Source organism: Dipodomys spectabilis, unplaced genomic scaffold (genome assembly GCF_019054845.1).
Source record: "Dipodomys spectabilis isolate Male_0828 unplaced genomic scaffold, ASM1905484v1 ptg000179l, whole genome shotgun sequence".
In the NCBI taxonomy this organism is placed as follows: domain Eukaryota; kingdom Metazoa; phylum Chordata; class Mammalia; order Rodentia; family Heteromyidae; genus Dipodomys; species Dipodomys spectabilis.
The window spans coordinates 8,164,658-8,177,440 of NW_024870856.1; the positions used below are offsets into that span (position 1 = coordinate 8,164,658).

At 47.7% G+C, this 12,783-nt stretch overlaps 1 protein-coding gene across 1 annotated transcript in view; it reads right to left on the bottom strand.

The window, feature by feature from the left end:
• Adcy2 (adenylate cyclase 2) overlaps positions 1–12,783 on the bottom strand; it is a 338,643-nt gene that overhangs the window by 19,527 nt on the left and 306,333 nt on the right. Inside the window, exons 19-22 of the mRNA XM_042695213.1 lie at positions 11,067–11,151; positions 6,682–6,840; positions 1,768–1,914; positions 386–493 (exon numbers count right to left, since the gene is read on the bottom strand). Coding sequence (XP_042551147.1) covers positions 386–493; positions 1,768–1,914; positions 6,682–6,840; positions 11,067–11,151 — 499 coding nt within the window. The remainder of the gene's footprint in view (positions 1–385; positions 494–1,767; positions 1,915–6,681; positions 6,841–11,066; positions 11,152–12,783) is intronic.

Consider the following 12,783-nt stretch of genomic DNA (forward strand, 5'->3'; position numbering starts at 1 on the left):
ACAGGTTTGTACCACTGCCCCAGCCTGGCTATTTTTTGTTGAGATGGGGTCCTCCTGACTTTTTATCTGGGTTTGCCTGGGTGTGAGACACTGAGCCTGACTAACCACATTGTGATAGACGACAAGTAGCTTTGCTTCATGAGACCCGATTAAGTAATAGTGTTCTTCTTCTACTTCATCACATACTTGTGTGGCATCGAGTAGCTATTTGATTCCTCTTGTTCAGTAGGAGTTTGCAGACCTTCAGACCTTGAGAAGTTTCTAGAATTCACTTTTGGTCTCAGAAGACCATGCTCACTGAGCTTTTAGGACTGTCTGGGGCCTTCCTTGCACAATGACTGTGGTTCTAGGATGGCCTATGGAAACCCGAGACCTTGGTCCCTACCTGGGCGTGCTCCTGGCTGGGCACAGCGCTCAGACCCGTGGCTGCCATGTAGGTGCTGCCGATCGTCTTGATCTTTTCAACCCCGCTGAACTTTGGCTTGGACAGCAGCTGCAAGGCAGGGACAGACATTGAGTTGGGTAGCTGGCACTGACCACCAGTCAGGCGTGCGGCAGACGTGGGCAGTCTACCCCATACTGGGAGGCAGACCAGATTCAGCTGATGTCACCACCCGCCCACACCACATGGGCTTGGCTGGGAGCCAACATGTCATGCATTTCATAGAGAGCCACTGTGGCCTTGGAGGAAAAGAGAGCACGATGATTTACTTTCAGTGAACACGAATTACCTCTCCAGCTTTGCTGCTGAAGGAATCAGAATAAATTACAATTCAATGGCCTCAAATAAATTTCATGATCTTATGTTTGCAAGGCATCAATACAAAATTATGATTCCATGAGTGATATCTTTCCCTCAGGGTTAAGTGATTTGTGACAAATTGTCAGCACTGGGGATTGGCCTTGCCTCCTGAGCACTTGAAATGGAGAGAAGGATGGAGAAGAAAGATTTGCCCATCAACCCCAACCTAAGGCTTCTAGTGGGTGACCAAGTTACCAGATTTCACTTTGATTCGTCTCTGACCCCCTTCTTTAGGGTTTGGGGTGGGATAGCTGCAATATAAAACCTAGAAGTTGTAGGGAAGGGATGAGGATGGGGGAAGATTCTGGAAGGTTCTATATGAGCTCACAAAGGAAAGGCCCAAATGAATAGCATTAACTGAAGACCAGAAGCATTCTCTTGCCCCTTCCTGGGCACTCCCAGTTTTAGAGAAGTCTTTTTTTTTCTACCAGAATTACATGCTAAGGAACTTAAGCTAGATGAGCATGTCCCCATTTCTTCTATTCACCTTCTCCTGTCTAACATGTCCACATAACCTCTGTCAACCGTCCATCAGTACTGGGGACTTATTTCTGCTTTACCAAGGAGTTGTTTAAGCAAATGTGCCTTTGCTTCCCTTTATCACATGGCAGAAAGTAGAAATCTTGAAGTATGTGCAGACATGCCAATAATCTACTGTAATAAAGAGACATTCTATTTTAATATGTGAAGGGATGGACATGTACTTTCCCTAGACGTCAAGCTTTTCTAAAGGGTTTATTAGTGAAATTGTAGCTGTCTCAGTCATATCAGAATTCTACAACAGAATTCTTTTGTCTCTCCCAAATTGGCCAGGTACCTAACTATAGTCCATAGATGTAACTCAAACCACCACAAATTAGGCCAAAGGGCCTGTGTGAAGAAATCAACCCACTTCAGATGCACAGGAATTGCACACTACAGGACTGGGCCTTCCCCTGACTTTCAGGATTATGTTTGGTACCTACATCATCAAAGTCAGCGATGATCTCATTCAAGAGCCGGAGACATTCCAGACCTTCCTTGTTCACGTCTGATTCTGTGTAGAACTCCTTGAAGTCCGGAATAGAGGCAAACATGACACAGACACATTCGTAGGACTGGTGATATAAATCCTGCCAGGAGAAAAAGAAGAGCTGAGCACCAGGAAACCTTTTCCAACAAAGACCCCCAATGCAAGTGCTTGTTTATGCTCAGATGATAAAGAAGCCCCTCAAGAGCCCACTCACCCCTTCTTAGCCCTGCCTCTGCCCTGTCCATGTGCTACTGACCAGGAGGCAATGAAGCTTCTAAACAGCAGATGCAGATTCCCAACTCCACCACAAGTTAATAGGAGACATCCTCCCATTAAACTTCCCCACCCGCATCACTACCTGAGATCACTACAAGTGATCAGAATCTGGCCTGGGATCATTTCCCAGATGACAGTATCGTGCTAAAATACACGGCGATAGCTATATTCGTTGTATGGGAATTTTTATGAGTCCACCCCTGTGGGTGTGGTGGTGGTGGGGGTGGTAAGAGGAGAGGATAAAATCCACCAAGCCGTTTTAATTACACCTGAAAGAACCACTGGAAGTCCTCACTTCCAGTGGACTTCATGCAGGTCCCCGTTTGACTTCAAGTGGAAAGAGACTTGTAGCTCTTCATCACAGATTTGAGTAAAACTGCAACATCTTACACACACCATTTCAAGGTGTGTCCATAATTTTACCACTCTACAGTGACACCTTCCAGTTCAACTGAAGTTTCAGAAAGGAAAGGCTCTGGGTAGGTGGGGGTCTGCTCTGAGGTTTGGAAAGTCTGCCCTCCCACTGGCCCTGGGTTTCCAGGCCCCTGACCCAGGCACCATCATCAGGCTGCAGTGCAACATGGGAAACACTCAGACCACTGGGAGAGAGTTTGCCAAACAAGATGGTTGATCTTAGGGTGGAGGGATCCTTGCCCTTGTGAGAGGCTGGTGCTTCCTGTGTGACTGGCAGGCCAGGGACCCCACTCTCGTGGACACCGCCTGCGAGCGCTCCTCTGTGGGACACTCAGATGAATCCTTGACAGGATGACATGAGGAACACTACGACGCTAGTGACTGCTGGCCTCTCGGAGGGAGGTTGGTTGCCTTCCCTGGTCTCATAAGTGTATCAGGGCCACGGCAGCCCAACTGAAGATCACAACAGCTTCAAGGAAAAGTAGACTCATGTCACACTCTCATTTCCAGTGCCCATCAACCTGCAGTGCCTTCTGTTACATGAACAACAGAATGAAGACGTGCTCACTTGATCCTGTGCCCGCATTGTTGAGCACTGGTTGGGCAGATCCTAGTAACACTGTGAACATTGGTATTCACAGCAGACAGCCATGACACATGTGATGGGCGAGGACCGATGCCAGCACTGCTGACGGCAGCCCGCGAGTCAGGGGAACAGGGAAGAGATGGCCATGAGGAGCCTGTTTTAGTTAAAACCGTCAGTTTTCAAGTAAACAGACTCTCCATTGAAGAAGAGGCTATCACACATTTTCTGTGCCATCAATTTACCCATTGCCTTTTGTCATTGGCCGAGTGACCCCCAGGGAATGAAGATGATGTCAAGAATAAGCAGGATAATTTAGTACCAGGTGTCAGATGGGCACCTCTCTGAGCCCTCCATGTGACTACCATCCTCTGAGTCTTATGCTATTGTGTCCTAACTGCAGATAAAGCCACTGAGGCACATGGTCCCCAGGCTCAATGGTGGCCATGTGGGGCTGGCCTAGCCAGGATAGCGCAGAATGGACAGAGAAGCTTCAGGAAGTTTAAAAGAAGCAAAGAAGAGGCTCCTGAACAACCAGGCTCACGCACAGTTGCCAGGCAGCTCCAGGCCCACAGGCTCTCAGCAGAGGTGTGAGCCTCACAGTGTACTATGGGATGGAGGAAACAGATCTTTCCCGTCAGGTAGAGCAGGAAGTCTCATGCCACAGCAATCCATTCACAGAAGCCAGGAACAGAGTTTGCCATGGTTTATGCACTCTGATGAGTTTAGTTCAAAGTCTAACTGTATTCCTTTGAGTAGCCACGTTCTCAATATTTATTCTGACCAACCAGAATGTCAGGAAAGTACACAGCACTGTAGCCATGTGACTGAAACACAGCGTCTCACAGCAGTGGCGATCTCACAGAGCCAAAGGACTGTGTCTGTTGTTCTAAGCGCCCGGCTCAATTGGTCAGCGGCCATCCAGTGCATCCTAACGACACTCGGAAACTGCTGAGGGTCATGGCTCTCGCATGCAGTGATTTGTTCAGCTTGAACGTGGAGAGGCCCAGGGATGAGCCGTGGTATGTCCCTGCAGGGCTGGGCTGTTCTCGGTCAGGTGTGCACTGGGGACTGTGTGTTCCCAGGGAAGGAGCAGCTATCTCTTGAAAGTCACTGCGAGGAGTGTGGTGAATTGGCCCTAATATCCCAAACTGCCTACGCATTGAGGCAGAGGCTGAACCAGGCCTCCGCCCAGGCCTCTGACTGTCACCTCAGGACTCAGATCAGGTTGAGCCAGCCCGGTCCACACATACAGCCTTTCCCCTCCCAGCTGCCTGCACAGAGACATCTACAGGAGATACTCTGTCCACAGGAGATACTCTGTCCACATGTCTTAGTGGATCCAATTAGCTGCATTAGAAGGAAATAACCCTTGCTTGGAAAACAGCTCTCTGCAGTGGCACAGAGTCTCTGCTGGGACACACAGTAGGACCACAGAGGGAAAGAAGGCATCCATGTGGGCTGCCAGCACCAGGGTCTGGGCACTGTCCTGCCCTGTGACCCTCACTTAGGCCAGTGTGGCTCCCTGCTCGTTGCTCTATGAAATGCCCGCCTCCCTGGTACATGGCCCAGTGCCAGTGTCCCGATTCTACTTAGCACAGCCACAATGCCACCTTCTTACCAATGGGGAGACCAAAGCTCAGATCCTGGTGCTGGTTCAAGGTCACAAAGCAGACCGTGAGGGGACTAAGATGCACACCCACAACAAATAGCTCACTTTTCATCTCTCTCCTTGCTCTACCTTCCCTGATGACTGCCGACGGTGCTGCGGTGTTCCAACACTGCTCAGAAAACACCAAGCAGGAAGGAACAGAGAACACGGTGCTTTTGCTGGCCTGGTACTGGGAGGTTCTCAGTGGTTCTGGGTCCCATCAGGTCTATGACACAGAGCCTCCGTGGTGGCCTCTTCCTGCCGCCCCCTTGGCTCCTCGAGGTCTTTGGTGTCTCAGGGAAAGGATCTCCATGGAGTCCAGAAACTTCTTCCCTGTCCCTCTCACTCTCTGGCCTCCATCTCCCACTTAGCTTCTAGCACTGTCGTTTCAGATTCAGAAATCGCTTCCTCGTGGTTGACATCCCCCCTCCCAACCTTCACTGTGCCAGCGTCCGTGGAGATAACACACTCTGGCCCCCAGGAGGAGCAAGGAGCGTGGCCACTCTGTGCAGATCATCTCCATGACCAGGGCAGAGCTAGCTTGGCTTCAGGAAGGAGGCAACAGCAGGAACTTACTGAACTTAAACCTGAATCAAAATCTGGAGTATAGACAGGCTCATGGAAATAGATCATTCCATAACAGGTAAATGGATTTCATTAGCTGTGATCAGTAGGGAAACAAGTTGCTCAGATGCCTTGTGAGCATAGAAAACACCAGAAGAAATAGAGTCAAAGAGTCATCTCATCCTGCACCTTCCGAGGAGGAAGAGGGCAGCAATTTCCAGAATGCCACCTACCACGGGCTCTTATCTTTCAGATCAACATTAAATACTCATCAGAGAAAGGCGCAGAGCCTGTGCACTGTAATCTCACCTGAGATGAGATGATTGCTAAGGATTTAATTTGTCAGCGGGGCTCTCTCTGCTGCCTTCCTGTCTGTCTCTGCAAACCTCTGGAACCTCACAGATCTGACCTTTATGATACAGTAGCCCTCAGGTGCCATTTTCAGACTAAATTATACCATAGATCTGGCTGCTCTATCTTGCAATTCAAAAATATTAAAGAAATTGCTTGACATTTCATTCCATAATTGAGTTCAGTATTTCAGTGGCATCCCAGGAAAACGTCCATTCCATTTCTACCCATTCAGATGGACAAATCCAAGTCTTCGTCTGGTGTCATGTGGATCTGGCATGTTGTCTCATTATTTTTGAAATTCGAACATCTTTTTATTTATTTATTGTCGGTCGTGGGACTTGAACTCAGTGGGCCTGGGAGCTGTCCCTGAACTTTTCTGCTCAAGGCGAGCACTCTACCACTTTGAGCCACAGCTCCACTTCGGTTTTCTGGTGGTTAATTGGAGGTAAGAGTCTCATGGCCTTTCCTGCCGGGGCCGGCTCTGATCTCAGCCTCCTGTGTAGCTAGGATTCCATGCTTGAGCCACCAGCACCCAGCTTTGAAATTCTAACATGTTTAAGAGGTTCCCAGGGAAGCACAGCGAAGGAGCCCTGGGCATATAGACCTTGCGGCTTATCTTGGCCTTGGAATTTGGGTTCCACTGTATGCGGGAGGACAGTGTTCTCCTAAATTAGGGAGAAGGAAGTGGCCACTGGGGGGAGGGTATTTGGGACTGCAGGGTCTCATAAAATTCTCCAGAACTTTATACGATTGGGGGAAAAAAAAAAAAAAAAAAACGCAAACAACTTCCAGAAAAGAATCAGGTCCTTGCTGAGACTTTAAAAGGTGATTGCCATTTAGTACTTCCAACTGGCCACCCATCAACAGCCACTCAGGCCGACCAAGGCCACCTGTCACACCGAGTATGCAAAGTGCCACATGAGAATCTCTTTCAATTCAAAGCTCTGCTTCCCCCGCGACCCCTCCCCCGCCCTGTCCCCAGAGCATGGCCACCAGGGCCGGCCCCAGCCCTCCTCCCCTCTGACCTCGTTTTTCAGGCTCCTGGCCAGGAAATGCTCCGCCACGTGGGCGGGAAGCACGTTCTCCAGCAGCACGCGATTCAGGTTCTCCATCGTCTCTATCTCCTCCCGCTCTTTTTTGAACTTGTTCTTCCACAAGAAGTCTAACCTACAGTAATATTCATTCTGTTACAAGAGGACACAGAGGTAAAGAAACAATAGGCATCTTGTCCTGCCAGAGAGTGGAGGTTTCAAAGAGAAAATCAAAAGAACAACACAAAACCACACCCAGAATCCCCCCACAGAAGGACCCTCTCCCCACAGACCCCTCTGCCCTGCCCAGCACTTGCCAATCCACCTGTCGCATAGAGTTGCAAACAACTAAGCAAAGAAAGGAACCATCCTGAGCAACAGTTGTGGTGCAGGGCTTACAAGTCTAGGTGACAGCAGAGCTTCCTGAATGGCTGTGTTAATAAATCATGGCTTGGATTATCCTTGGCAAAGGGGCACGGTGGAGTACAAAGGGTGAATCAAAGGAAATGAGAGCGAGCACAGAGCATGAATCATGCACTGACTGCTGTTCAAAGACCCGTCATAGCCTTCCTTGTGGCAGTCTGACTTTACTGTTTGTAAATGGCTTTCTGTTGTCCCAAATTACACAATTAAGTCTTCATGGTAAAATATGATAGTTTTTCATTCGAGATTGCACTGTACATAGCTATGCCATTATGTGAAGATGAAGCACGTGCTGACATCATTTAATTTAAGGGAGTTCCTGTCAGTGAAAATATTTGTGTTCATACTTTAGAGTATATTTAAGTAAAATGGTTTTTAAAAGGCAGATGTTACTTATACGGTGGAAATGGAGACACTCATGTACTGACAAGGGTCTTTCTGGTGTTGGGTTCTCATGGGTCTCTGTCTCCTCTGATGTAGGTGATAGAACATGATCTATCTTGACTGAGTCCACACAGAAGGAGAGAATAATGTAAAGACAAATAAATGCAAAAGGGGTTGCATGCAAGGGTTGTCTATTAGATTAATCATAATGATGGTACCGAGTATAACAGCACACACATCCACACACATCCACAATACACAATAGCCTCTCATGTAGAATTTTAAATAATTCACATTCCCCAAACTGAAAAAAAATAAAGATCATTTATCAGTTATGTTTGATTCTAACTACACATGATTAAAAAACAAAACAAAACAAAACTTCCCCTCCTTCTCTGCTCTGGCATTTATTTTTGCCTCATGTAGACAAGCATTTTTTCCCTTCTAAATACACTGCTCAAAAGACATTTTAGATGTTTGCTCATATTTACATGAAAGCCAAATTTCCCACCACAGCGTACTAATACATAGTGTCGTGTTCACTGACTAGAGAAGCCCTCTCACTGGGAATAATGATGTGTATGTGGACTGTGGGGGCCAGCCCGGGATGGGTCTGAAGTGGCAGATGCACTGAGCCGTGGCATCCAGGTGACGATGGACATACCCAGCCCTCGGTGGGAGCTGCAGGACTGCAGCCGCCTCCTAGAGGGAAGTTTGGGTAGTGAGCCCACTGCCATGCCAAGAAGTTACGCAGGCTTCCAGAGACGCCATTTGTCAGTCTATGCCGAGAAGGAAATCAGTAGTTTGGAGCCAGTTGTATTGCCTGAAAATGGCATTTTCCTCCTTCATCTGTCTGGGTGCCTAGCTGTTCCTTCCCTAACCCCCTTCTCTGGTTCTGTGCTTGGTCTGGCTATGAATACCTCCCAAGCCACATGGGGCTTTGCACCTCCACGAGCAGTTTCCAGGAAGTGGTGCTGTGGCTCCAGTGGTAGAGAGCTAGCCTTGAGTTGAAGAACTGAGGGACAGCGCCCAGCCCAGAGTTCAAGCCCCATAACTGACCAAAAAAAAAAAAAAAGAGCATCGATCCTGGGCTGAGCTGCAGGGCAGCATGCAATTCTGCCTATCCTTGAAGACTGAGCTCCTCCTCCACAGAATGACATTGGCCTGACCTTGGGTCAGGCAGCTGCCCCGGGTCATGCTGTCAATTCACGCCACCTGACGTACAGACAGACCCTCGCTGGGTATGCTACTACTTCAGCCAGGATGAAATGCGTGCCGCTCCCTTTTTCAAAAGAGGGTCTGGGTGGGCTCACATTTCAGTTATGCACTCGATTTTAGTACAGCAATAGCACTGTAGATTTTGAATAAGAGATGTGTTACATTTTCATTAAGGTTACTTAGAGTTCCCATACTTGGTATGGAGAAGGCTAATTTGTTCAGAAAGAATACATATGCATAATGTGTATGAGATGGCCATAGGGCAGAGAGGCCATTAGAACCAATCACAATGAAGCTAAGTTGTGAACCATCTAACCAGTCGCTTACTAACCAATCAGAAACGCAGTGACTACCCGGACCCAGTGCCTGTGGCACTGGGAGATGCTCTATTCAAATATGGGGCAGTTGTCTGCAGCATGCTTGTGAAGTTCAGGTAGGGGTGCAGAAACTCCAGATCCCACACACCAAAGCTCTCAGCGCAGAAGACTTCTAGGACTTATTCACTTTGTGGTTTGGGGGCTTAAGGTCATTTTCAGTGGTGCCCGCCACAGGCTAGGTGATTCATAGCCGATGTTGCAGAATGACCATGAAAAATGACTCCTCTGCCAGGGGTAATGAGTTTTCCAGGCCTCCCTATGTACACATTACTTATTGTCACATTAATGATAAAAGTAGAACAACTCCTAGTAAGACTGGCATCACCCAGTTGTATTAAATTAATGAATACTTAATGGTGATATCGAATACTTTTTGGTTATTTATCTTGAATCAATCAGGGAGTAAATGGGTCAATTGTCAGTCACTGGCATTAAACACCATTAAGTAGTGGCACCAAATTGGATCATTTAGGTGACTAATAGAAACTCAGAACATTGTAACTTGAGTTTAGGTTCTCATAGCAACAAACAGGAGGCTACAGGAGAATCAGGGAAGCAATGAGAGAAAAGGCATGATGTAGGTTGTCAAAAGTGCAAGCCCAACAATGCAGAATGAGTGAAGAGATGCTACCAGTCAGGAGATGGAGGAAGAGGAAGTAATCTTACAAAATGCTGCAGAGGACAGGGCAGCTCAGCCCAGGAAGCCTGGGGTGGGTTGCAGGATTAAGTCCTCAGGAAGGACACAGATCTCCTGCCTGGGCAAACCGGAGAGCTCAGGTCCAGATGTGGGACTGACAGCTGCAGTGGCAGATTACCTGTCTGAAATGCTGCTCAGAGCTTGGTAGCAGGGAGAACTGGAAGTCAGACCCAAGTTCACACCTCTGTACCATGCCTCTCAGATATCTGCTGCATATTTATGTAACTGTTCATAATGTGCATATAATCTTCATCAGTTCCTAACATACTGCCAATATCATAGGACTGGCTGAAGCAGGCCTGACTGACTATGGATGAGTCTGGGACTTTGTGGGTAATCCATTTCATGCAGAAGCCGAAGAAAAGTAATCATCTTTTAAAATCTTACATCACAGCCTCTCCTGGGAGGTCAGGAGAAAATGGTGGCTTAAGGACGGAGTTTCAGTCATGTCACAAATAGAGATTTATTTTTTTAAAGAGGGTCCTAGCATTGGGAGTAGTATCAAGCTACTTCGAGCAAAACAGCTCTGCCCCCCCATATGAAAATGCAAATGACAGCTGGGCGCTGGTAGCTCATGCTTGTAATCCTAGCTACTCAGGTGGTGAGATCTGAGGATCACAGTTCAAAGCTAGCCCAGGCAGGAAAGTCCGTGAGACTCTTACTTCCAATAAACCACTCTCTGGCCTTCATGGCTGTTTCCTAATGGGGTTCAGTGTATCTGCTGGCTGCTGGTCTTTGAGGCATGAGTCCACCATACAGATGATGGCCTTTTAATAAAGACTCTAGAGTCGACCTCTCAAAATGTGGCTTCTCTCTGTTTTCTCTGTATCTCGCTATTGAATTCACTTTATAAACCATCTCTTGCATGCACAGCATTTTGCCCTTGTGCATTTTTTTCTTTACTGTTTCTTACCCACACATATGCTATGGATTTTTTGGGGCAGTATCAGTATTGGGTCTTGAACTCAGGACCTCTCAGTTGGCTTTCTTGCTCAAGGCTGGTGTTCTACTACTTGAGCTACAGGTCTACCTCTGTCTTTTCTGAAGGAATTAATTGAACATAGGTGCCTCATAGACTTGCCTGCCTAGGCTGGCTTTGAAACCTGATCCTCAGATCTCAGCCTCCTGAAAGGCTGGGGTTATAGGCATGTCACCAATGCCTGGCTATATGATGATGATTCTGGTTCTTAATCATTTGTTGGCACAAAAGCAACTACAGTGCACACCAATGAAATATTATTAATAAGCTCCTGAGGAAACATAAAGAAAAGATTTCTTACCTGTCTGCCCAGTACAAGCAGTGTGATGAAGAATATAGAGAGGGACACGGAGCCCATGGTCTTTAGGTCTTTCCAAATGCCTGGCCTATTAAAAACAAAACCAAAACCAACAGACAAAACAACATGCACACAGGACTTAGAATTCCAGCATCAACAAACTTGAGAACCCCCAGAGCATGCGCAAATTCCACCCTACAAAGCACACATTTCAACACATCCCAAACCTAAATTGAACCAGAATAAGCCAAAAACTTCACCTTCTGCAAGCACAGTCAAAAGGCAGTACTTCCAAACTCATAGGGGCTTTTACTTTACATCAAGCACCAATAAAGATAAAAGTCAGAACTAGCAGGGCATTAAAACCATGCTCTTTATACCTTGGGGGTCAATGGGGAGAACCGGGTATCTTGTTTCTTCCACCTTTTCATTACCATTTGAGACAGTAGGCTTGAAATGATTAATCATGTGAGGCATAAAAATGAAGGAGGGAACTTCGTTTCTACAAGCCCCTCTGACCTGTGGCTGATGCAGTTTCCCGCACTTTGTAGCGAGTACTCAATTGTCCTCATTTTCCTACGATTTCATGCACAGAGGAGGGCGCCTGTCCATGGCTGCTCCCCCTCAGGTCCAGGTCATTTCTTCCTTCTCACCTTCTTGCTGTGCTGGCCAGAGCCTCCATGTCCCATGACCACAGGGCCTGCAATGCTACCCTGGCACTAGGTGACATCTTCCGCCATCCCCAGGGGAGTCCTGCGCAGCCTAACGAAGGGTCATTTTCTCACATGGAGATGTGGGGAAGACTTGAAAAGTCAAGATTCACTCGCCTCCACCCCTGTCCCAGCAGCAGCCCAGGATGAGTGCCGAGCGTTCACTTTCCTCTGGTTTATCCTTGCCTTTTGACTTTCTAGTAACCCTCAGAGCTTCAGCAGTGCATAAGAGGAAAGCAGCCATGGAGGGCTTTGAAGTCAATCACTTGGGTTTGAAATCTGAGTGATGGGACCTTGGATAAAGTTCTGCAAACCTTATCCACCCAAAAGGGTACCAGCGCCTACTTGTTTTGGACATTTTATCATGTATCTGTCCACACAGCAGAGTCTGACACCAAAGTCCTTCATGAGTGGTACTCATGATTTTAGGGTTAATGGCTGAACGATAAAGGTAAAGAAACTGGAAAACTAGAGAAGAAGATAAGGAGGTCCATAATGACTAAGTTCACTTAGTCATTGTATATGAGCTTCATGTACAAAAGAAGAGTGGATTCCTGGAGGCACTAGGAGACCCAACCACTCCCCCCCCCCTCCCCCCCCCGCCCCGTGAGCCCTGCTGGCTTACAAGCTGGGGATGTGGACCCCATGAAGGTTTTATGCATTGACTTCCTGCTTCACTTAGGACTGATTTTCATGAAGTGTGGTGCTCTTCTCAGTCCAGGGCAGCTGTGTCTAACAGCACAGCTGGAATGATCCTCACCGACAAACAACACTGCCCTCAACTTCGTTTTCTTCTGCACGGACACCAGTTCAATGGTTAGTAAAGCAGCACAACACAGCCCCCTGTCCGGGAGGCTGGTCTAGGCTGCTCACCAGCCTAGAAGCCAGGGCATGCCCTCTGTCCAACCGGCACTCCGTGAGAGCCCAACTAGGAGCAAAATGCAAATGCCCAGCTCAGGAGTCGGTGGGAGCTTCATCATCGCCATGAATCAGACCTCTGCTCCCTTTCA